This window comes from Lissotriton helveticus, chromosome 5_1, assembly GCF_964261635.1.
Source record: "Lissotriton helveticus chromosome 5_1, aLisHel1.1, whole genome shotgun sequence".
NCBI lineage: Eukaryota > Metazoa > Chordata > Amphibia > Caudata > Salamandridae > Lissotriton > Lissotriton helveticus.
In genome coordinates, this window is record NC_136065.1 from 2,045,643,585 (window position 1) to 2,045,667,720 (window position 24,136).

Consider the following 24,136-nt stretch of genomic DNA (forward strand, 5'->3'; position numbering starts at 1 on the left):
GACACAGTGCAGTACTCCAAGAGCAATCGGAGATCATTGTTTTATCTGGCGAACTTCCCACACTAACACACCACTTGCTATGTTTTCCATGACCGCCAAGCGACCTTGTATATTTCTATTCATTGCATAGTCTCAGTAAGCAAGTTTTACACAGGTTTACACTTTTCTCAAGAGCCTTTGTTTCCCTATTATTCCATGTGGCATAGAAATCAATCTAATTTCCTACCTCATTTCCCATCCTCTTGTGTAACTTCCCTCTAGAGGTTACTTTTTGATATTTTCGCATGTGAGACACTTCCTTCCCAGAAAGGAGGCAGAAGTGAGTGGCGGAGCTAAAAGGAAGAGTGTAGGTTTCCAGCAGAATATTCCCTAAAAATGCAGTTGAAGAGATCAACTGGGCTTTTTACAAGTTTAAACTATGTGATTTGTCTCATAAGGCTCCACCCTGTACCTTGCCGGAGGAGAGTTTCCTGATGGATCGGCCAGCCGAGAGATGTGGCGCTACGACCCCTGTTTTGACATCTGGCAGGAAATGGCACCCATGAATGTGGCGCGCTCAGAACTAGGTAAGAGTTCTGAAATTCCCATCCTATAGTTTGTCTGAAAACACCCCCAAGTATAACTATTTTTAGAACTCCTTTCAGTGGGTCATGGGGCAAGAAGGAGCTACTAGGTCCAGCTGTGCGGGATTAGACCTTTTTTAGAGTAAAAGTAAAATGCCCCTGAGCTCAATTTACCAAGAACCTTCTCAGTCCTTGACTCTCATTAGTAGCATGGATCAAGCAGTCCAAACCTTCTCTGGGGATTCCAGGGCTGACCAAAGGCTTTCGACTCAAAATACATTCTATAGCAGCAATAAATGATTGTCAAGTCAAAATACTTGCTTTTATAAAAGAAAAAAAGGTCCGTTCTCTAGTGTTCATTAGGCAGGTCTGAGTCCAATTTTCCTCTCTCTAATGCTAGTGTTCCCCATTAATGATAGGTGACATTCAGGTTAGGTCCTACTAGTGTCAGTCTCAGGAGTCCCACCCGTACTCTTCAAAGTCAAAATGTTCTAGAGCCTAAAGTGTTATGAGGTAGGGCAAGTTCCCCCTAGGCTTTTCGTCACTTCGATCAGTCTTACCTGCTCCTGCAGGGGTTGTGCTACCGGAGTCTCCTGGAGTGTGCAATAGCTGCTGAAAGTGAGTAGTACTCCCTATTTTGAAGGGGCAGCTGCTGGTGGTTCATGCTGCTTTCTCCGATGACAGCAAGTGCCTCTGATCCATCTCGCAGGCAGAGTTTCTCACTGGTCTCAAACTTCAGTTGAGTCTCTGGCTTGCACAGGTCACCATGGCTACCTCTCCTCTCGACGTAAAAAAAACAGGCAACGCCACTTGTCGTTCACAGTGGGGGTCACCAACTTTGTTCCGCAAAAGGGCGACTGCCCGATCAGTACGGCGGTAACACACTCTTCAGGGTGGCCCCCATTGGCATACGAGGTTGCCAGCTTTATTTCGCACATGGCCCACTGGCTTATTAATGCTGCAGTGGCTAGCTTCACTTCACAGCGTCCTCCACTGGCATACGCGATCGCCGACTTGATTCTCAACACAGAAGATGGCCCAAAAGGTGCAGAAGTCTCTTCTTCACATCTTGCTAATTAGATCCACTCACTGGACTTGGCTCCCTCTAACGCTCTCCTCTTCCTCACAGGACGCACTGGTCTGGGCAAGTGGGCAGGCGCTGATGCTCCAGGCACCAGAACAGGTGGTCTTTGATTTCTCTGTTTGATGCCCCTCAACCATCTGGGAGACTGGCAAACCTTAGCCCCCTGTCCTGGTCCCAGGCAGAAATCTTACAGAGCTTCCCCTCTTCACACTGCCCGACCGGCTGTTTGCCAGGTGACAATTTTGTGGGCCTTGAGCTACCCTTATAGGCTATTTTCAGACACAAAATGTGATTTAGTGTCTGAGCCTTTGAAGTTTGTGTTGGGGATCTGCTTCCTTTTGAAGTGCCAACTCCTCTGCTCTGGCCTTCTTCCAGAAAGCAGTATGTCAAAGCAGGAGCGACTCCAAATTTGATAGCCCCACATGTTCGGCCGAGGGAGTGACTGGAGGTTCACACCTGATTGTCAGACACAGTGATATATATGTGCCATATACCCCAGCCCTACTTTTTATGATTCTCCGCTTTTTTTTTTTTTTGCCCCATCTCTTTCCTAAGATGTTTCCAAGCCCTTTTCCAGTGACCTCTCGCAGAATCAAAGAGCACCCTTTGAAGTGTACCTGAGAGCCTCGCTCTTCGTTTTGCCAGTTTAACCAAACAAGCTCTCCAGAATGCAGCAATCCACAAATCTGTGTGGGGGAAATACTCTACCTTCTCACTCTCCCCTAGTCCGCCCTGGGTATCCCAAAATGGAACCCAGAGTCTTCATGTATTGTACAGTACTCAGTCACACCTACACCCAGGGCATGCATGCAACCACATATGTGCTGCAAGGCACTACATACTAACTTGACGTTGGTCATGCGTGAGATAAGCCTGCATCAGAGTAACTTTACGAGCGGTTCTGTAGGCCTCACTCCATTGACACAGGTAAAAAGGCCTGTGCGTGCCTACTGATCACCACACAGTACGCTGCCACCACTGTTCCATTGTAACTTAACTCCTGATAAAGGTAGTAGCTTTGCACCTTCATGAGAGTAGTACTTCGTCAAACATCAAAGCAGTAAACACAATTATGGTGGGCAGGCAAAAGAAGTGTCCTGTTCCTGGAACCCAATCTGTGGTTACAACCCCCATACTTGTGGTTAGTTGAGTTGTGCACACAAGTCAGGTGTCTGTCTTGTGCAATTTCATGGGTAGAGATGGTTTGAGGAGGGAATATTAGTTTTTGAGCTCTGTCCTTTAGTTCAGATTTATGTTTAGATAATTAGGCTCTGCTGCATGTTTCAATGTTCTCCATGCCAAGTATATGGACCTGCCCATGGTTGGAGCATGTTACAGCTTCCTTTACTTACATTCTGTGTATCATTTTTCCCTAGGACTGGCCATGTTAGATGGCCTCGTGTTTGCTGTTGGTGGATGGGAGGGACACTCACGGCTGGATTCTGTGGAGTGCTACAACCCTCACACAAACACATGGCACTTTGTGGAGTCGATGAAGATGGCAGTGACCAGCCCAGCTGTAGTGGCCCATGATGGGCTTTTGTATGTCACAGGTGTGTGCCCTTCATTTTGGGTCTGAATGCATGACTGCCTCTTACACATTTTGCCATTGGCCTTGACTTCTTGTAGATTTGCCACATCATAAAAGGAGTGTGAAATGCATAAGTGAGATCTGAAGAAACACTAGTTGCACATCCAGTCAAAACTGAACAGTATGATCTTACTAATGTGGAGGCACAATTGTACCAAGGGATAGAAAAAGCATGCTCCTTGCACTATAATTAGCCTATAGAGCAATACTTATGTGAATATGACAACTCTGAATATGCAAGGAGAACACACAATGTTGCTTACGCTCCTTTTCGGAGCAGAGATCCCCAGTACATTTACTGCGAGATTGCACAACTACTTAGGCATGTAACATTATGTATATGGGGCAATCGCACCCCAAAGAGAAGCATAGGCATTCAGTGTGTCTAGGTACACCTTATGAGGAGGAATGGTGTGGTGTTGGAGTATGAACAGCCGCAAATGAGAGGTTCTGCCACCTCCTCAATAAAGGCTCCACTTCACAGTGTGCCGTGTGCTAAATGCTACATCTGTATCCGTGAGATCCAAGGTATTAGTCTTTGTTGGTAGCAAAGACCTTGGGTAACCCAATTTCTCCTCTGGTCAGCTGACCAATATATCCTGGTCCTGTCCCACATTTTAGATGTGCTGCCATTCCTGGTGTCTGCTGCTGCTTCTTTTAGTGCTCTTCTAGCATCTTCTCGGTTGTGACTATCAATGTTCTATTCATATGGAACAAAAAAATGTTATACCGGTCCACATTTGTTTGGTCGGAGGTTGTGCTGCTGGCACCATACAAATAAAGTGCCTGTTTTTAGTTGGTATACTTAGTAGGCCTTGAACCTGTAGTTCTGTTCCAAAGAGTAATTTAATAAATCTAGTGTCATTCAGAGTACGTCTTTTACATGTGGAAAGTGACATGTTGCTGGAATCTTATGCGGCTCGTCATTTTCCCCCTTCTGTTCTACACTGTACTTCTGATTCTTACTGTAGATTATGTATCTCCACCACCCCCCTCACAGGTGGTGCCGTCCTGGAAGATGGTGATGGAATGGACCTTGTGCAGGTCTACAATCCTAAAGTCAATGTCTGGACTGAAGTGGCCCCCATGCGCATTGCCCGCTCAGGATCGGCTGCCTGCGTTCTCCGTGGCAAGATTTATGTTATTGGTATGTACAGCTACCATCATCTTGGTGTTGACAATGGTATAACAAAAAGGGATTTTATTTGTAATATATTCATTTACGAGGAATCCAGTTCATTTTCTTGTATAGTACCATCATTTTGCTTGACTACTTTATTCTCAGCCATATTTCCTTAATTGGTGTACCCCTACATGTGTTGCAAGTTCATTGGCTTTCTTAAGGCTTAAAGATATAATTGCTGCTCATCCTTAAACTTATGATGCTGGTTAATTTACCAAAGTCCAGATCCAACTCGTATTTACAATATTTGGTTGGGGAATGTTACTTTTTTTTCTACTTCTACATAGTAGGTGGTTTCTTTGAAGTTATAAATGTAAAATAGGCCCGCCTGCGTGGTTTCTGCAACACTTCAAAATAGCATATGTGTTTAGAAGTGAAAGGCTGCCATTTCCCAAATGCAGACTAAGATTAAGAAGGCTGAATTTATTATGACTTTCTGTCAATAATTGTCACAATGCAGCATAAGAAAATAGACGTGCTGCAACAAAGGAAGACCTCTAGCCCCTACGTGGAAGAAAGAATATGAAGGGAAAGGTAGCGCAAGACTATGACCGGGCAGAGAACTGAAACGCTTGCAGAATTTTCAATTTTATTGAATATATGTTTGCCCTTTTCAAAAGGAGAAGCTGGTGGTTATTTATGACTTCAGTGAAGATGCCAAAATGCAGAATGCCAGAGTATAATCGAAAGACTGCTTGCATCCATGGAATGCAGATATTTCTGTCAGGGTGGAGGCATTCTGAAAGTAAACAATCCATGATATAAGTTGGTTCATATGGAAATCTATACTATATTGGGTAAGAAAGAAGGATGGATTTCCATAACCACCATATTGTGGTGGAAAAAACGCGGTACTGTTATTTTTTAGATTTATTTATTCATTTATTTATCAGATTTACAGTGCGCATGACTGCCCCAGCGACGGGGCGTCCCAGCGCAGACCACAGACTCCCGGACAAGAACCAGATAGGAAAAGCTTTAAGCCGGAAAGAGCCAGGTCTTTATGGCCTTCCGGAAAGCAACATGATTCTGGATCACTCTGATGGACACAGGAAGCGAGTTCGAGTTGCGCGGCCAGCTGCAAACGGAACGGCTCCCGCTCTGGCTTTCCAGACACGCGGGGTGCACACTAGAGCTAAGGCGGCGCATCTTAAAGGACGTGTATAAGAGACAATTCCCAACAGGTATCAATTGAAGGCAGTTCAAATGATGTATGCAATCAGCATTACAAGAACAAGAAACAAGAAGACTCGTGCAGTTTAAGAGCTTGTAATTCACTAGTTCTTAAGGGATGTTTCTCCTAGAATTAAAGATAATGCAGCACTATACAGAGGGAATCGTGTGACAACCCGAAAGCACTTGGTGAATAGTGATATATACAACTTGGTGAAAGTGATGGTGCAAGTGCTGAACGTGAACAGCGTGAGACGGCGCAAAGTGACAAAGATATATACAGTGTAGGCTCAGCAGGAATTGGGTTTGGTCACTTTAGTCATAAATTAAACATTTTTCAGGAGCCAAGTGTAAAATGCGCCATAAAGTTGCGCTGTAATGTCGACGGTGTTTCGATCCCAGTGAGTCGGGATCATCTTCAGGACCAGGTTGTCAGGTAGAGGTGGTGCTGCGGGGAAAGAAGGTCAGATTAGCTAAGGTTATTGGGGAGGGGCAAAGAAGGGCGGTTCAGCCGGGTCGTGAGAAGGTGTGGCCCAGGATTAGCAAGCGTCTATGTGGGGGGTGGTATGGCCTAAAAGGGGCCTGTTCCCGGGTGTGAAAAAGCGGGCGAATGACAGGTTAGGAGGTCAGAAGTTTACTCAGTGGGTGTCAACATTGACTAACAATCTAATAATCGAAGAACATGTGAAAGACGTGTCTTCTGGGTATCCGGAGGAGATGTACTCACGGATAGAATGGGTGCTTGGTAAGTCGGACAAGGCTTTCCAGGTTGTGGCGTGGGAGGCCGTTCCTGAAGTCTGGGAGTGGTGGCGCATGATGGGAGCGGAGGTTACTATATTATCTAGTGCTTAAACGCGACATTAAAACTAGGGGTCAGGTTCAGCTATAGCGGGGAAGTTGACGGAGCAAAGAGTGATTAAAAAGTGCTCCAAGGGCGAAAACTAGGTGCTGGGGTGTCCACGAGATCGGGGGGTCTTATAATACCTTATCTGCACGATGGCAGGCCGCTGGATGGTCACGGGTGGAGGCCGATATGACAGCGGATCCCGTCTATATTAAAGGAAAAGCGTGAATTAGGTCATGGGAAGTTAACGGGAATACGCGGGTGCGATATATAAAGTGAGGAGCAACATACTTCAAAGCGAGCCGATGGCCACGGTGTTCCTGGGTCCAAAGGCGGGGGCAATTGATAGATCTAAGGAAAGAATCCAACAGTGAATTGCCAGGATCTAAGGTGGACAGGTCACAAGGCCAAAGACGCACGGTCGGGTAATTACCTGGATATAAGGCTCGAACCGGCGTAGACAGATTTTAGATAGACAGCGCCTGTAGAAGAAAGGGAGAGGCATGTCACGGTGGGTGAATGCCGGCCTGGGTGAAGTGCGTAGAGACCGCGGGCGGTGAAATTAGGTCACGTACCTGAATAAATCTAGGCGACTGTATGCAGAAGTGGCTCTGGGCGGTCGGGTAGCTCGAAATGAGTTGGAGCAATACCGTGAACCCGGAAAGGGTTCAGCGGTGTATATAAAGCATGATCGGCTGGGAGGGGAGGCGGGGTAGCGTCACAAGGGAGGTGTGGCAGGGAATGGGGCGGGGCTAGTGTAAGGTCGTGTCGGCGCGTTGCTATGGCAAAGAGGGAAGCCCGGAAAAACTTTATTGAAAAAGGTACAAACTAATGTAAAGGCACAATAGTCAATACTTAACATTTTAGGCACTGAAATAAGCGGGGATTGCACAGAATAAATAAACAACCACGGCGATTACTGTGCCCACATAACAATAAGAACATTAAATGCCAATGGAGTAACCAGTGTATGACAATGAAAAGTTCAACAGTTATTTATTTTTTGGGGGGTACAAGACCTGACTGGTAATCTACATGTAAGTCAAAACCCAAATTGGAAAGAAAGCACAAATTAGATCAAGGGGAAGGTTAAATAGTCATTATCAATATGTACATAAATTGTGGGTAATTGAAAAAGGAAGGGATAACTGAATATTACATGATCTTGTCAAAAAGGAGCTGTGGTTGGATGTTAACAGGGAAGTGATGGGAGAACCATCATGGGCAAGGAAATCACCCAGTCAGTAGTGATGCTGTAATTAAGGTCAAGCAAAGACATGGTACTACACAGTGATGGTACTGTTCCACTCATCAAGTGTGTTGAGACCGTGGTTAACTGAGTCAACGCGGACTATCCATTTGCACTCTGCTTTATTCAACAAGTTGGACATGTTCCCGCCTCTGATCGGCAGTGAAGGTTTTTCAATGACTAACCATTTAAGATCTGTGTCCAGGTGCTGTTTGTCAAGAAAATGCGTCACCAGCGGGGCGGTCAGGATTTTACAGTTGATCCTGCTCTTATGCTGGATAATCCGCTGCTTGACCATCTGAGTGGTCCGACCGATGTAGAGGAGGTCGCAAGGGCAGCGGATGGCATAGATCACATTTTGGGTTTTGCAGTTTGAATGGTGGTTGAGTTTGTGAGTGTGTCAGTTGTAGATGAATTCTTTCGTATTGGTGGTAAGGTCACACACACTGCAGGACTGGCACTTGTAATGACCAACGACAGGTTCCAAACCCCATGCAGCTGTTATGGAATGTTTGTCCGGGGTTTGGTTGGGCCAGGTGATTGCATGGACCAGATGGTTGGCGATGTTATTTCCACGTTGATAGGAAAACAAGGGGGGGCTCATGGAACTGTTCGTGAGAGCTTAGAAGAGGCCAGTTTTTCTTAATTATTCTACTGATCTTATTGCTGTCAGGGCTGAAGGTAGATACGAACGGAATCCTGGTCTGCGTCTTCCTGTCGTTTGGAGTCAAAAGGTTCTCACGGTGGTTATACCAGGCGCGTTTTTTCGCTTTCGTCACTAGGCGTCGTGGATAACGCCTGGTTATAAGCTTGTTGACCAATATGTCAGCTTCCCTGAAGTAGTCTTTCCTCCATTTGCAGTTGCGGCGGATCTGCAAGAATTGACCATAGGGTAATCCGTCACGCAGGCCCCTCGGGTGATAGCTGGAGTAGTGTAACAATGTGTTACGTTCCGTGGGCTTGCGATATAATGATGTGCCCAGGACACCATCTTCTGCATGGATAGTCACGTTAAGAAAAGGTAGGTCATTGGTCTTCAGTCACTCGTGATTTTTCCATGTCGTAGACAAACAGGATAGCGAAATTGGGGGCGAAACAAGCGCCCATCGAGACACCTTTCATCTGTAGGTAGTAAGTGTCTCTGTACAAAAAGTAATTGTTTTGGAGTGCAATGCGTAGTAAGTCCATGATAAAGTCAGTGGGGATCTTGGTAGGTTGGGGTCTGGAAAGTAGAAGTTTTTTTTATCACATCAAGGCCTTCGCGATGGGGGATGTTGGTATAGAGTATAGAGTGACTCTATGTCCATACTAGCCATCAGCTGGGTTGACATGTCAATGGTCTTATCCTCAATGGTGGTAATGAGGTCCATTGTATCGCGTATGAAGGTTTTGGTGGTGGGCACGAACTCCTTGATGATTGCATCTATGAACTTTCCAAGTGGTTCCAATATAGATCCACAGCCGGACACGATGGGGCGTCCGGGTGGATTAGTAGAGTCTTGTGTATCTTCGGAAGGACATAGAGGACAGGTGTCCTAGGATGTGGGTTGTTGAGGTAATCAAATTCTTTTTTGGTTATGATACCAAGGTCCCTGGCCGATTCGGTAGCGGCCAGAATTTTCGTTCTGATGTCGCTCAAGGGATCTTTTGAGAGTGGGCGGTAGTGATCTGCATTGGAGAGTTGGCGTTTAATCTCTACGCCATATTGGGTAATACCCATGACCACGCATCTTAAAGGACGTCGTGGCGCATGGAACTCTAGCAGCCCCGTCAGTCCCGCCAGTGCCTGATGTGACAAGATCCTATGCGCCAATCAAAGCGCCTTGAATTGAATGCGCTTTTCTACCGGCAACCAGTGAAGTTTCTTAAATACATGGGAAACCGAGCAAGTGTGCGGAAGGGCCATCAGCATGCGGGCAGCTGCATTCTGTGTCCTTTGAAGACGCTTGACGCTAGCCTTGTTCGCGCCCAAGTATAGGCAGTTCCTGTAATCCAGTCTAGACAAGATTGTCGACTGAAGGATGATTTGGCGAACCTTAGTAGAGAAAAAGCCCAACAACGGTTTCAGGCCCCTCAGAAGCCCAAAACAAGCCACAGCCACTGCTTTGGATTGGGCGTCAAATGTTAGGCCATTGTCAAACCAAATGCCTAGGTTTTTTACTGTCTCCTTGGGCGAGGGGGCAGGTATCAGGCGGTCCGGCCAATAAATCTTGGACCACAGCCCCTGATCTTTCCCAAACAGCAAGTTCTCGGACTTGCTGGCATTAAGCTGTAAGCAGTTCATCGCCATCCAGTCCGCAATCACAGAGAGGTCCTCTTTAAACTTGATCAAGTTGGTACAGCTTTTCTTGCAAAAAGCGATCACTAGCTGAGTGTCCTCAGCGTATGATGCCAGTGACAAACCCCTTCCCTTCGCCAACACAGCCAGAGGCTGGACGTAGATGTTAAACAATAGGGGGCTTAACACTGAACCCTGCGGTACACCCTGGCGCAGGGCGAGCTCTTGAGAATGGAAAGGAGGGAAGTGAACTTGGAAGGACCTTCCCTCCAGAAAAGACCGTAGCCACTCCAGAGCCATGTCCCTGATGCCAATTTCCTGCAGGCGGTTTAAGAGAATCGCATGGGAGATGGTGTCGAAAGCGGCACTTGGGTCCAAAAGGACCAAGGCCGCTGAGTCTCTGACATCCAGGTTCGCCCGAATGGCCTCTGTGACTCCCAATAATGCAGACTCAGTGCTATGGCGGGCACGGAAGCCATGTTGGGATGGGTCAAAGATGGCATTCTGCTCCGCAAACCTGGATAGAATGGAATTCACATGCGATTCTGCCACCTTTGCCAAGAATGGCAGTTGGGAGATCGGGCGATAGTTAGCTGGCTCTGCAGGGTCCAACAAGGGTTTTTTAAGCAGAGGAATAACCTTGGCATGTTTCCAGGCCCTTGGAACAGACGCTGAGGTCAAAGAGAGATTAACCAGGTTGAGGTTTAGCGGACGAAGAAGAGAATGGAACTGACGAAAGTGAGCAGGCGTCGGCGGATCCGCTGGTGAACCTGATTTGATCTTTGAGCAGAGTGCCTCAAACTCCAGCTGAGACAGCGGAGGAAAAGATGACAGGGCGTTAACCCCCATGAAACCCAAAGTCCCCGGGTCCCCCACCACCTGGGGCGAAATAGGGGTGGGTAAACCCTGATAAATCTTATCGACTTTATTCACAAAGTACAGGGCCAACTCAGTACACTGCTGATCGGAGGAGATCGAAGAAGTTCCCGTGGTGCCTCCGCTCTTCATGCTCTTTAGCACAGCGAAGATCGTTTTGGCAGGGTTAGTACTGGCCAGAACTTTATCGGCCACAAACTTAGCTCGAGCTTGCTGAATAAGCTTATGATACTGATGGAGGCCAAAGCTCCATCTCTGTTAGCTGATGTAATGGCCCTATAAAGACTGCCTCCCACTTGAAATGCTGCACTGATGCCTTATGCGTAGGCTCAAAAGGAGCCATCAGTTTAGATAGTATCTGATGAAATTCCCATCTGAGAGGGTAAGATTTCTTCATCCATTCTAGAGTCTTCTCGGATTGGAATAGTAACGAAAGATCCTGAGAGGGTCCTTTCTTGTCTAATCAAATATCGGAAATTTGGTCGTCTCTGTGGTGGTCTACCAATATTTGTACGGATTGATTTAGAAGTAAAACGTGACCAAATTCAGACGAATAATCCAAATCTGCTTGCGTTAAAGCTACGATATAAAGCCTGCAAAAACAGGTCATACAAACTCTAATCTTAGTCAATATATATATATACCTCCAAAACAGACCTCCAAGATAGAGATGTGCGCCGCTCTTAATAATTTCCTACTGTAGCAAATCTTGGAAGAGCCCTTAGCGGATTACATTGTGATAGGGGATTTTAATATAAACTTGTTAATATTCTTCATGCGGGACGACTTTGTTCAGTCACAAAATCAACAATGGGAAATCCCGGAACCAATAACGGAACCCAGAACAACTAATAAACAAACTAGAACGGGGAGAAATCTTGTGATTGACATGGAAGCTCTGGGACTCAGAATATTAAGTGGTAGATTCTCAACGGACATCCCACCCGCTTGCTCATTCCATTGATGTAACGGTAATTCACGTATTGACTACACACTGACATCGCTGTGTACTTTCAACAAAGTGAAAACCTACCGTCTGAATAAATTCATAGTCCACAAACTATCGAGATACGGTTATCCTGTACAAGATCTCAAAAGTATCAAACCATGCAAGGCCAGACCTGCACTATCAATTACAGGTAACTTATATGGAAAACCCATAATGTTGAGGAGACTATGGCAAAAGCGAAAAGTTTAGTTGAAGAATGTTTTAAAGAAACATGGATGAGAACAGTAACAGACCAATGGGAAAAATTTACAGAGAAGATGGCGAGTTACAATGAAAAAACATCATGCGTAGAAAGAAAAAAAGGCCCAGAGTGAAACCAGTGAATCTAACATCTACCTCCCATATACTGTAAAAAAAACTCAGATGTACGCGAAATAGACTTAGGAAACCATTAATTAAGTTTTCATTTAATGAGTAACTACGGGTATTATTAAACACAAATTACAATCTGAGGAAATTAATATGGAATGAAAAAAATAAAGCCAGGCAAGATCTGTGGACAAATCTTCCACGCAAGTTCTTTAACCCCTTCGCTGCTCATGACGAGCTGAGCTCGTCATGCAGTACACTGGTCGTGTGCTTATGACGAGCTGACCTTGTCATGAACAATGGTAAATCTGGGCATGCAGCACAGGAGGGGAAAACCTCTACCAGCCAAGGTGTTAATCAATTTCCAGAACTTCCGTGAGTTTGTTAACAGTTTAGCAAGACCAAACAAGGGTCTGTTTTAACTGAAGAAGAATGGGTGACGTTTCTTTTAAAACATTTAAATACAGAAACCTCAGCAAATTAGCAATGTACGAAGCAGGAAAAGAGGATAAAAGATGACCCGGAAGGCAACTGCGAAATTCATATAACCAACTTTCAGGTGGCCAAGTTGATTAAGAAACGGAAGGATGGGGCCCCTGGTCCCAACGGTATTCCGTTTGCACTATACAAGGAAGCACCAGAATTTTGGTCTACTTACTTGACCGATGTCTTTCGTGAGGTGGTTCGGAGTGGATTGACTCCAAAATCATGGAAAGGATCGCTAATAAAACCAATCTATAGGAAAGGAAATTGGCAAATGCCGGAAAATTATCGGGTAATTACCTTGCAAGACACGGATGCAAAATTGTTTGCTGGGATTTTATTGGTGCTTTTGACTGATTGGGCAAAGGAGAACCAGGTATTGCCCCCAAATCAAATAGGCTTTATCAAAGGCCTTGGAACATCCACAAATATACTAACATTATCTGTATTAATTTTAAAGGCAATATTAGGAAAACCACCCTTATATCTTTGTTTCGTAGATTTTAAATCTGCTTTTGATTGTGTTGACAGAGACCTTCTGTGGGCTAAATTAAAAAAACAAGGATTTCCGGATATTTTGCAAAAAATGATCAGGCTTCTGCACTCTGAAACCTGGGTTAGGGTAAGGATTGGTGATGGAAGCATACTAACTAATGAAAGTCCGACAACAAGTGATCTTAAACAAGGGTGCGTTTTGGCCCCCTTGCTTTTTAATGTATTTTTAGCTGATCTGTCTACTATGTTGAACGAAATCAAGCCTACAATAAGATATCCAATTTGTTGTATGCTGATGTCATACTCCTAAGTCATACCAAAATTGGAATGCAACGATTAATTGATGGCATTTTTAAGTATTCAAAAGCAAATGGGTTGGTAATAAACAAAGCTAAAACCACCAAGGTAATGGTTATTACAAAAAATGTGCGACTCGAATTTAAACAAATGGTTTTTGGAAGACAAAGAACTGGAACAAGTTGCTATATACAAATACCTTGGCGTTCTTTTTAATGATAATGAAAACTTCCTGCCACAGAAACGGGATATCACAAGGAAAGCAAACATCCTTGTTGCGGCATTTAGAACCATTCAGAAAACCATAGGAGACCTGTCTTATCACCCTTTCCTAAAAATAATTGCTGCAAAACTACTCCCTACCTTAACATGTGGTAGTGAGGCAATCAATGGGAAAGATGCTAAGATCATTAACACTGCTGTCGCTAAAGCATACAGAATTTTATTTTCTCTACCAAAGAATGCCTCACAAGCTCAGGTCCGGATGGAATTTGGGCTAAATCAACTATATGCAAGGAAAGGACAATTACTGAAATCTTGGAACATAATAAAAAATTATCAGGACAAATGTCTCGTTTATTGTGGCATGGAGTAAAAAATAACAGAAATGTATGTTTGATCCCATTTAAATAAATCGATAGAAGAATTTGGTAGAACATAGATTTGGAGTACCACTATCACACAGGAAAGCTGCAAAAAAACGATATACAAGCTTACCAACCACATTTCCTTTGATAAAGGACAAAGATATATTAGTAAAAAGAATTCACGCATGGCCAATCGTAAACAGATTCAAGGTAAAAAAGGTACAAAATATTTAGAAACGTCGTGGACCAAGAAAAATAAATAGATTTTTATCAAAGCTAGATTTGGTTGTTTGCCAGGACAATGTCACTCTCTACCATGGAAGAGACCAGAAGAAAACCTATGCAGGTTTTGTAAATTAGGGCAAGCAAATATTATGCATTTACTGTGCCTTTGCCCAGATGTTGAAAGTGAAAGAAAAACTACTCTGAAGAGACTGTTTAATATACACGGTGTAAGGACATGTAGGCAAGCACTGATGGCATGTTTAAATCCTGAAGACTTACCAATGAATTCAGCTTTTGTGAAATTCTTACGAGCAGTGATAATTAAATTGCAGGTTTTTACTTGAGTGATTTATGGAGTGATCCACCATGTATGAAATATAAACAAGTCTTTGAAAAAAAATGCTAAATAATCAATTGTTCTATAACTTAGCACATTGGTTCCCAAACTTTTGACTCCTGAGGACCCCCATTGAGTCACCACTGGAAGCCGGGGACCCCCAAGCAATTTGTAGGAGTTAAATTTCAAACATTAAAACAGTAGTTCGAAAACAATACACACATGTACACACAACAAATACTCAAAGTACTGAGGATTTTGGGGCCAGATGGACGACCATTTAATTTAGCGCCTCGCAATTGGCGACACATTGCGAGTGGCAAATTGCGAGTCGCTAAATGAAATGTACAACAGTGTGTTTAACACTGTTTGGGATTCCCAATGGGGTCGCAAATTGCGAGGTTCATTAATATTAATGAGCCTCTCGCAATTTGCGAGCCCATTGGGAATGCCAGCCCTCCCAGCGATGGTGGCCTGCTGGGCCATGCAGGCCACCATGTCTGGGACTGCTTTTAAACAAAGCAGATTTTTTAAAAAAAATGCAGCCTGTTTATCATGCATTATAAAAAATAAAATGAAACGTTTTCGTTTAATTTTCTAAGGGCAGGCAGAGGTCCCTGGGACCACCACCTGCCCTTAATAAATAATTTTGCATGCATTTGCAAAGGGGAACGGGTCCCCTGGGGACCCCTTCCCATTTGCGAATGTATTACCATCTACTTAAAGTAGGTGGTAATTGTGACTGTTTTGCGACCGCAAAACATTTGTACATGATTTTGAGACTCGCTATTTGGAAGGGAATGCCCCTTTCCAAATAGCAAGTTGCAAAACCTATTTAGAGAGTCGCAAACAAATTGCAACTTGCTAAATAGGCTATGTACATGGCCCAATAGGATTTTGCATGCGCAAACGGGTTCGCGAACCCGTTTGCGCATATAAAAACAGTTCGTACATCTGGCCCTTAGTATTTCATATTGAAGTAATAGCCCCTCTGTCACATGTATTTCATTTGTTTTATAGCATCTCTCATACCATTGTAGGATGTCAGGGCACTTTACATCACACACATATAGAGACATTGAATCATACATGTAAATCAGTGTGTATATAAAATGTTTAAAGAGTGCTTGGTCTGGGAAAGCACAAACTCAGGATTCAGAACATAACACAGTGGCTAGCATTGACTTTAACATTAAAAATGTATTTCCACCCAAATATATCTTTTTAGCAGCATCAGGATAATGAATAACTGGGACAAAATATAAGTCACTAACTGGTGCCATGCAGTTTGCAAGCAGCTCTTTGATGACAATTTATAGGTCCCTCTGCTAGATTACGATTGTCACTTATGAAGTGCACAGTAACAAAAGAAAATCTGTGACAAAAGCAGTAACCTCGAACCTAGGCACATAAAATACTGCTTTTTAAGATGCATGTTACAAGTTCTTTGCAGTAGGCACATTAACCCTCTGTGCTACATTAGTTAAATCGAAGCTGCCACTGAACAAAACTCTCCTCACTCTCCAGCAGGTACATTAATCACTGGCATTCTCTTGACACTTTTATTGTTGCTGGAAAGCTGCTAATTATACAAGAAACGTTTCTGTGCTTCTAAAACTGTTGCCTACGGACCCCCTGGGAATGTGTCACGGACCCCTGGGGGTCCGCGGACCACGGTTTAGGAAACACTGACTTGGCATGTATGATATATAATCAAGTTTTTAGATACAAATTAGAATGATTGTTTTATACGTTTTGCTTGATATTTTAGCTAGTTTTGTACGATTTTAATTAATCAAACACAATACATTAAACTTAACCTTTCTTGGGCATAGTCATGGCCACAATATTTTCTTAATGAAGGAGAGTTGTAAGTTTTGCTGTGCAAGAAGGAGGAGGGTTAATGTTAGTAAACAATAAATATAGACCCAATCGGCACTATTTTACAGCTGGACAGGTTTATTTTTTAATATGCAGTTGCTTAAACATATACAAAATAAAGCAAGAAACAATTAAAGTGGGACACAAGCCTGTATTTAACTTAGTGGGAAGGACATACAACATAAAAATAGAAAAGGCTCAGGCAGAGTAGATTGTTTGTATGGGGCACATTTTGATATGTCAAACGAATTATAGTGGAAACACCATTGAATAAAGAAGTGTATATGGCGCACAACAAGTCAACGGTGTTTCGATCCTTACAAAAGATATAGGATCATCATCAGGACATTATCAATGGTATGCCTGTGTACATTTTGCCTATAATAACTTTGTCCAGGTCAGAGTGACTTGGAGGAGGTACGTTCCAGACAAAGACCGATTGGAAGTCCGGGCCGAGTAAGAAAGATGCTGAGAGCTGCAGGCACGGTCTTAACATTTAGAGGCAGGGTCAGAGTCAACATAATTAGAAGGTCTGTAACAGCTTAAGTAAGACACCGGACGCCGTCCGGTGTATTTCGCAGGCTGAGAGGTTATAGCTGCATAGGGGTCTAGGAATCGGGGTCCAGGAAGGCCTATTTCAGATGGCTGCAGTATATATGGGACTGTAAAATGTACACAGGCATACCATCGATAATGTCCTGATGATGAGCCCATATCTTTTGTAAGGATCGAAACGCCGTCGACTTGTTGTGCGCCTTATACACTTCTTTATTCAATGCTCATTTTGTGCAATAGTGTCTCCACTAGAATTTGTTTGTCATATCAAAATGTGCCCCATACAAACAATTTACTCTCGCTGAGCCTTTTCTGTTTTTATGTTGTACGTCTTTCCCACTAAGTTGGATACAGGCTTGTGTGCCACTTTAATTGTTTCTTGCTTTATTTTGTGTATATATTTAAGCAACTGCATATTTTTTTTAAAAAACTGTCCGGCTGGACAGCTGTAAAATATAGTACTGATTGGGTCTATATCTATTGTTTAGTCACATTAACCCTTGTCTAGTTACCACTGCCTTTAGAAATAATTGATTACCCAAGGTCCCTGACCAATTTGGGTTTCCCTTGTCTTTTATAACGTGCAAGAAGGAGGAGGCATAGAAGGATCACATCCTCTTGGCAAGACACTGGATCATGATTATGATGACACTGTAGGTGGAATTTTTTTTTACTTACTCATCAGGTATTTTCGTAGAGGGTCTCCAAGAATTTTCGTACACTCCTGTTAGGTTCAGGCGTCTGTGTTACATGATTTAAGGAGCCATGCTGCAGAATTGAAGGCAGTCTTGCTGGGTGGTGTATTGATCTTGCATCTTGGTTAACAGTTTGTTTGCATTGAAGCTTCCTGTGTGGTCTTAAACACAGGTAAAGAAGAAATGGAAGCCACCATGGTCTGTGCTATTTGAGGTCAGTATGAAACATCTTTGCATTGACATGCCTCAGTTTCATTCGGATTGATGGAATCCGAGGAACTGATGTAAAAGCATAGATACATTTATCCGACGAGCTAGTTAAAAGGTTGTTTGTTGCCTAGCAATCCTGGTTTCTACATTGGAGGTGAAGTTGATTCCTGTTTAGGCCTCTGACATAAGGAACAAATTAAATGAAATCTTAACTGTCAAGTCAATAGTTTATTGTATATGATTACTACAAATCTAAACTGTTTAGCCATGCCCATACCTGCATTTTCTAGAAATATACGTATTGGTAGATCTAATCTCACTTTTACGGCATCTGATGCGTGTACAAATGTGTAGCACAAAGATCTAATATATATATGTAACATCCACAGTGGATTTTATAAAAACAAAATAGGTAAAATTTAAAGTACGTGAATCAAAGCATGACAAACGGGGTCTAGAGCCGAGACATTTATCATTGTGCTACTCACTCATTTGAGATTATTTGAATCTTAACCCTTCCAATAATCTGTGTGATAAAACAATATAACTATGACTGTTTTGCTCACTTTCTTTAAGTTTGTGTGTTGAAAAACTGATATGAACTTATAAATATAGGACTATTAAAAAATAAAAGCACCTTGCTGAAACTCACATAATCCTATTTGACTATTTGAAATTAATTGTAATATATTTTAAATATGAAAAGGTATAATAAAATTGACTAATAACAAGGAGTCTGTGTATTATATCCATGTCTTCTGAACTTGAGGTAAGGAATTCACTTGTGCAGTACATGTTGGTTAGAATTATATCTATTAAGGAGATATGTTCAGAAGAAAGATGTCATGCAAAAAATGTGAAAATAAAAAACTAAACAGCCTCCTGTTTAATGATGGGATACTATTGATACTGCATGCTGGGGTACCGCACAGAACTGGTTTTGGAAGCAAACCTAGTTTGTCATTTTATCTCCCTTACTCTTTTGTTTGTAGTTTTTGTTCTTCATAAGGTGTTTTTCAACCTCATTTTTTTCAGCCTTTATGAAAAAAGAAGCCTTTTTTAATTGCATCTCAACTTAACCACTACACCTATGACTTAACTCTTACCTCCAATGCTTTGCTCATAAAGGTGGCTGGCATGCCTCGACTGAAAACACAGACAAAGTGGAATGTTACGACCCCAAGAGCAACACATGGTCCATGTGCTCCCCCATGAAGGAGAGACGGTATCGTCCGGGTGTAGCAGTTGTGGATGGGAAGATATTTGTGCTTGGTGGTGAAGAAGGCTGGGATAGGTAAGCCAGAAGCAAGAAAGCAAAAATGGTGTGTGGTTCTGTCTGAAGCCTTTTCAGAGGGCAATTTATTTCTGCAAAGATATATCCTTGGGTGACTGCTGATTGCTTATTGGTGGTTGTGGTAGGTCTAACCTACTGGCTAATATGCCAACACTTAAAATCCATATTCTAGGCTGATGTAAAATCACTTCACTTAAGATAGCCTTTATAGTAGCAAAGTTCAAGTTTAACCATTTACGGCAATACTCCACTACAACATGTACTGCAGGTTTATGCCCAAGGTCCTTTCATCTTTTCATGTCCACTAAACATTTGATTATCCCGTTTTCATCAGTCATCCATTAACAGAGTAGTCTACACACGTGTTGTTGGATTAGCTAGTTTATTATTTTAAGATTTTATACAACACTTAATTGCTAAAAAGAAGTCCTGGCTCTAAAAAATGGATGATAAAGTAACCTGCAGTGGCTCAGAAGAAAGTGTATAGCTAAAGAAGTGCGGTCTAATTACGGTGCAAAAAACCAGGGGCCCAGGTAATCGTTAATACCAATTTTCGACTACAAGACATCTGTAAAGTCGCAGCCTGGATCTCAGCATACACATTCTAAGCAGTTACTGTACTGCTGGAGATGCAGAAAATCACAGGTGGGGCAAGTTGCACATACAAATTTATTCAGAAATTCTTGCTGTTAAAGTCCCCTTGTATGTAAATGCCTGAGGTCTGGAAATCTGTTGATTTCCAACTCCTTTTTTACCCACTGCACCTTGCTTATATTTTTTGTTCTGGTTTCTTTGATTATTCGTTCAATAAATACATTGTTTTCCATTTGGATAATTACCAACACAGGTCTTAATGTAGTTCTCTGTACCATTGCTTTATGTTACTTTGACAGGGACCACTGTCTCTTGTAATACCTTTCTCAAAAGCTGACAAAGGTGTTTTTATAACACACAAAAAAATAATAAAAACAAATCAACCCTCCCTCTAGGTTAAACGGTGATCCTCAAATGGCAAAAACATCAACAGAAGATTATATTCTATTAATCCAAAGACAAGGTGCAGGCTCACTTATTTGGCAAAGACTGCATATTATGCACCGTATCATTGTGCACCCTTCAGGGCCCTGTGAGTGGCACTCCTCTGTGACTACTTTCTTTCATTGATATTCAATGTTGTGAATACTCGAGTGTGCCTAATGAGTCTGTTTCACTGATCCAGACCCCTTGCAAAACTAAAACTCCTACTAAACCAGAATTCCTTTTGGCTTGCTACTCCGCATGACATTGACAGCTCATCTGCCCAATCTTGTGCCTATGATTCCGTGTTACTCCAAATCTAATATCCAGCACATGTTATCCTTATTGAGTTTGCCATACTGTATTCTATTAAATTCATAATCCTTAACGCTTATCCATTGAAATTCATATTGCGTTTGCATCCATTTAGTTTATATTCTATTTCACCTGTCACATTGCTTCTATTTAAACATTCCCTTTCCGCTATGCATTTCTTATGTATAGGGCATTTTGCCAGCAGGCGTTCACAGCTGACCTTCAGATACAAGCTTTCTATATTCTGAGCACAGACTTACCAGTAAACTGTTGGAATGATATTGAAATTCAAGCCTTGCTCTTCAAAGTGGCAATACTAACTAGTTCTGATTTAGTGCGTGTTGTAGCCCTTTTTATGTGCATCATGCAAAGAGAATTAGATAACCCGTAACTCCAAACTTCAGAGAGCTGCGGCAACCTTATTTGTGCAACGCCTTGTGTGGCAAGGGAACTGTCCTCGGCAGGACCTAATTCGTCCTACACACAGATGGCAAGTAGACATGATTTTTCCCCAAAACACAATAGGAGAAAACACAAATGTATTTTTCAAGTCTGCGCGGTTTGCTTAGCTCTTAAAGCGTGCTTCTAACGCATCCGATTAAATAAAAATAAATTAATAAATAAATTCAGGACACATATGGACAACATGGCTTATCTGTAGCCATGAGTGTTGTGAACCTACAATTCAAGCTAGAAAAGTATTGTTTAACAATTACCCCTAAAGGTGCTGCTGTTCACAATACCAGCTAGTCCCTCATTGAATGTATTGTGCATTCTTAAAATTTACCAGCCTTTACCGGTCTATATGCTATCGGAATACTTATCTGGTTAGAACGATGAACCACTCTTGCACCTACCTGCTTCTCTTCATATATTTTGTGTCTTGAGCATTGTGAAACTGGGAAAATTGTAAATTGACTGAACAAAGGGCTACATTGTGATCCACCATGGGATATCTTTGTAAAACATTACTGTTCTTGGTTAGTAATTTAGGCGATGAGTATTGCAACACTGCACTGATGCATAGGACATAGCCTATAGTCTGCGTGATTTAAAGTTTCTGTCCCCCTTGTTAATTCTGTTCCTCTGCGATAAATAGAGGGTTAGGGCCAGTTTTTGTACCGACATTGCCACTGCCAGTTCAGCCAGTTATTCTTTGGTGGAATACAGAAGCAAGTCAATATTAACCTCTTGCTAAAACAGCATGCGGTAAATCAGTTTAGTGTGAACTGTAAAAGTAGTCAAAATGTTAGCGATGGGAGAAATCCATTGATGGACTTCGTGAACATCCCTGTTTATTTGCTACACTCTTTAAGTATTTGAATCTGTCAACTTCTTTAGCATTCCCGAGAGGGAGGGTTCCAGGTCACATCCATCTTATCCACACCCCTACCTACCTGCCTGATTTGTCTTTGCACAAGTGCTAAACGGTACTGCTGTATTATATATGCCTCTGTATGACTACCTTCCCTGTTGCTCCATTAGATACCATGACACCATTGAGCGCTACTGTGAAGAGACCAACAGCTGGGAGATCATCGGCGAAATGCCCACCAGCCGAAGCTGGCTGAGCTGTGTACCACTACAGATACGGAAGGACGTGGCAGGAGCCGGAGGTGGTGAAGCAGGCACGCCCTCGCTGGAGCAGGAATATTCTGTGGACTGAACCTGGTTCATACAGCAAAGAAGTATGCTCCTCTTATGTAGGGAAGGACTGCGGAAGCTCTTAGAAAGAACTGTGCAGGGCTGCGAGCTGACGAGGCTGTCACCTGCCCGATCTGTGTCAAGCGAGGCAGCTATGGGAGCAGGCTGATGCACAAAAGGCCAGTTTTATTTATTGCTGTACATAGGATACTGGCAAAGGTTGATTGCTTAGAGAAGAGGGCGTAGAAGTATCCACCAAAACAGCACTCCCCCACCCCTCCCACCCCTCTGTACTACTCTGTGTTCTTTAGGCCCATTTAGGGCTGAACTGACCACCAAACCGCAGAGGCCACGGACTAAAGCCACTACACTATGACCCTCTATTCACTTTCAGTAGAGAATGTTTGGAGCTCTTGGGCTCTCCACACTGCCCTGACCAATGCACAGCTATGAAAACCACTATAGGGCTCTGCTGTGAAAGTTGTATGCTGCTTTTCCTTTGACACTGACCAACAAAATAGTGACCTCTTAAGCTGAAGGACAGCTCCCCTTCCCACTGCCAGTGCCATGTTTTTAATTTTCCTCTAGTTGTCACAGCTGCAGTATATGTGTTTCCCATTCCCTTGCCTCCCCTGGTATTTCGCAGGCTGCAGTGAGCCCTGCAAACCAGGCACATGTCCTATAGCGCCTAGGGTTTGAACAGCACCCACATGCAGTCCATACTGAGTCCTGGGGCTTTTCATTCAGCTGAGTCTTTTACTAAGAGATCCCTCCAGGCGAAAGTGTTGCTGTGTATGTTTTGGCCCATCACCCAAATTACTTCTCCATGAACAAAATCTGCGACATTAGCACTGAAAGGAAAGACATAGTACGGATAATTTTCTTTCCTCTGTTTTTACTAAACATTTTTGGGGGGGAAGGGCCAGTCCATTTCCAGACATTCAAGACCCAATGCAGGAAAAGGTGCCAGCTGTAATATACAGAAGAACATGGGTGAAAACATGCCTCACTTAATACTCACGTGGAAAGAATCAGGGAGGGCACGCTGTGGTGAAGACTAGAGTTTGCTGTGTGGGGGGAAAACCTGTAGGTGCGCTGGGACGCCTCGTCGCTGAGGCAGCCATGCGCACTATAAATACTCTATAAATAAAAGGATTCACTATAATGAGACATTCACATCTATTTATCAAGCTGTAGCTACACTTGCAAGCGGAATCCTGGAACAGTTTTTTCCAAACTGAGGAAAAACTGCAAAGATAGGCCTTGGAAATTTTTTGGTATCCCTGTTTCCTATATATTTTTAAACTAGCTGCCCAGCAAGGCATGAACTTCTTTAGATACATGGTACAAAACAAACTTTTACAATTTTACAGTCCTTTCATGTAGACAGCGTGGAGGGTTCTTTTCCAGTGCACAGTAAAAACCTATCTCAAGAGGAGAGGGTCTTTCGTCTATCCCCACCTGGCTCCTGGAATATCATTCTCAACAGAGTACCCCAAAGACTCCCAAAGACATTAAGCAGACATAGGTGTACACATCTATCAAATGTCTGCAAACACTGTCAATGTAACAGAGTAGTTTTCATCAATTATTGAGTTCTATTTCATGTTATTACAAATACTGTAAAAAAAAAAAAGGTAAGCAACGTTTTCTCGAGTAAATTGTTTTGGTACTCTGCCTTAAGGCACACAGTTACTGTTCATGGGTTAGTGAAGATGTACGTGGCGGAGATCCAGGTTTTTTTTTTTTTGCATATCCCTCCACAATTGCTTTTCACTCAGGAGAAGGGAAGAAAAGAGGGCATTGGTAAATAGTGGGTGACTTTTGAAAAGGGCATGGCATAAGCAAGAGGGCCGGAACACCCATAGGTCCATGTCCTACTAAAACAAGTCAAATGAAAAAAGTAATCGGGTTGCGCCAGAAAGTAGTATGAAATGAAAAA

The 24,136-nt window shown here is 42.9% G+C and overlaps 1 protein-coding gene across 1 annotated transcript in view; it reads left to right on the forward strand.

Annotated features, from left to right (window-relative positions):
• Window positions 1-23,356, forward strand: part of LOC144756251 (kelch-like protein 24) — a 79,312-nt gene extending 55,956 nt beyond the window's left edge. The window contains exons 5-9 of the mRNA XM_078645889.1: window positions 438-566; window positions 3,024-3,200; window positions 4,239-4,385; window positions 19,053-19,218; window positions 22,036-23,356. Of these exons, the coding sequence (XP_078502015.1) occupies window positions 438-566; window positions 3,024-3,200; window positions 4,239-4,385; window positions 19,053-19,218; window positions 22,036-22,216 (800 nt within the window). The 3' untranslated portion in view covers window positions 22,217-23,356. The remainder of the gene's footprint in view (window positions 1-437; window positions 567-3,023; window positions 3,201-4,238; window positions 4,386-19,052; window positions 19,219-22,035) is intronic.
• The last annotated feature ends 780 nt before the right edge of the window (window positions 23,357-24,136 follow it).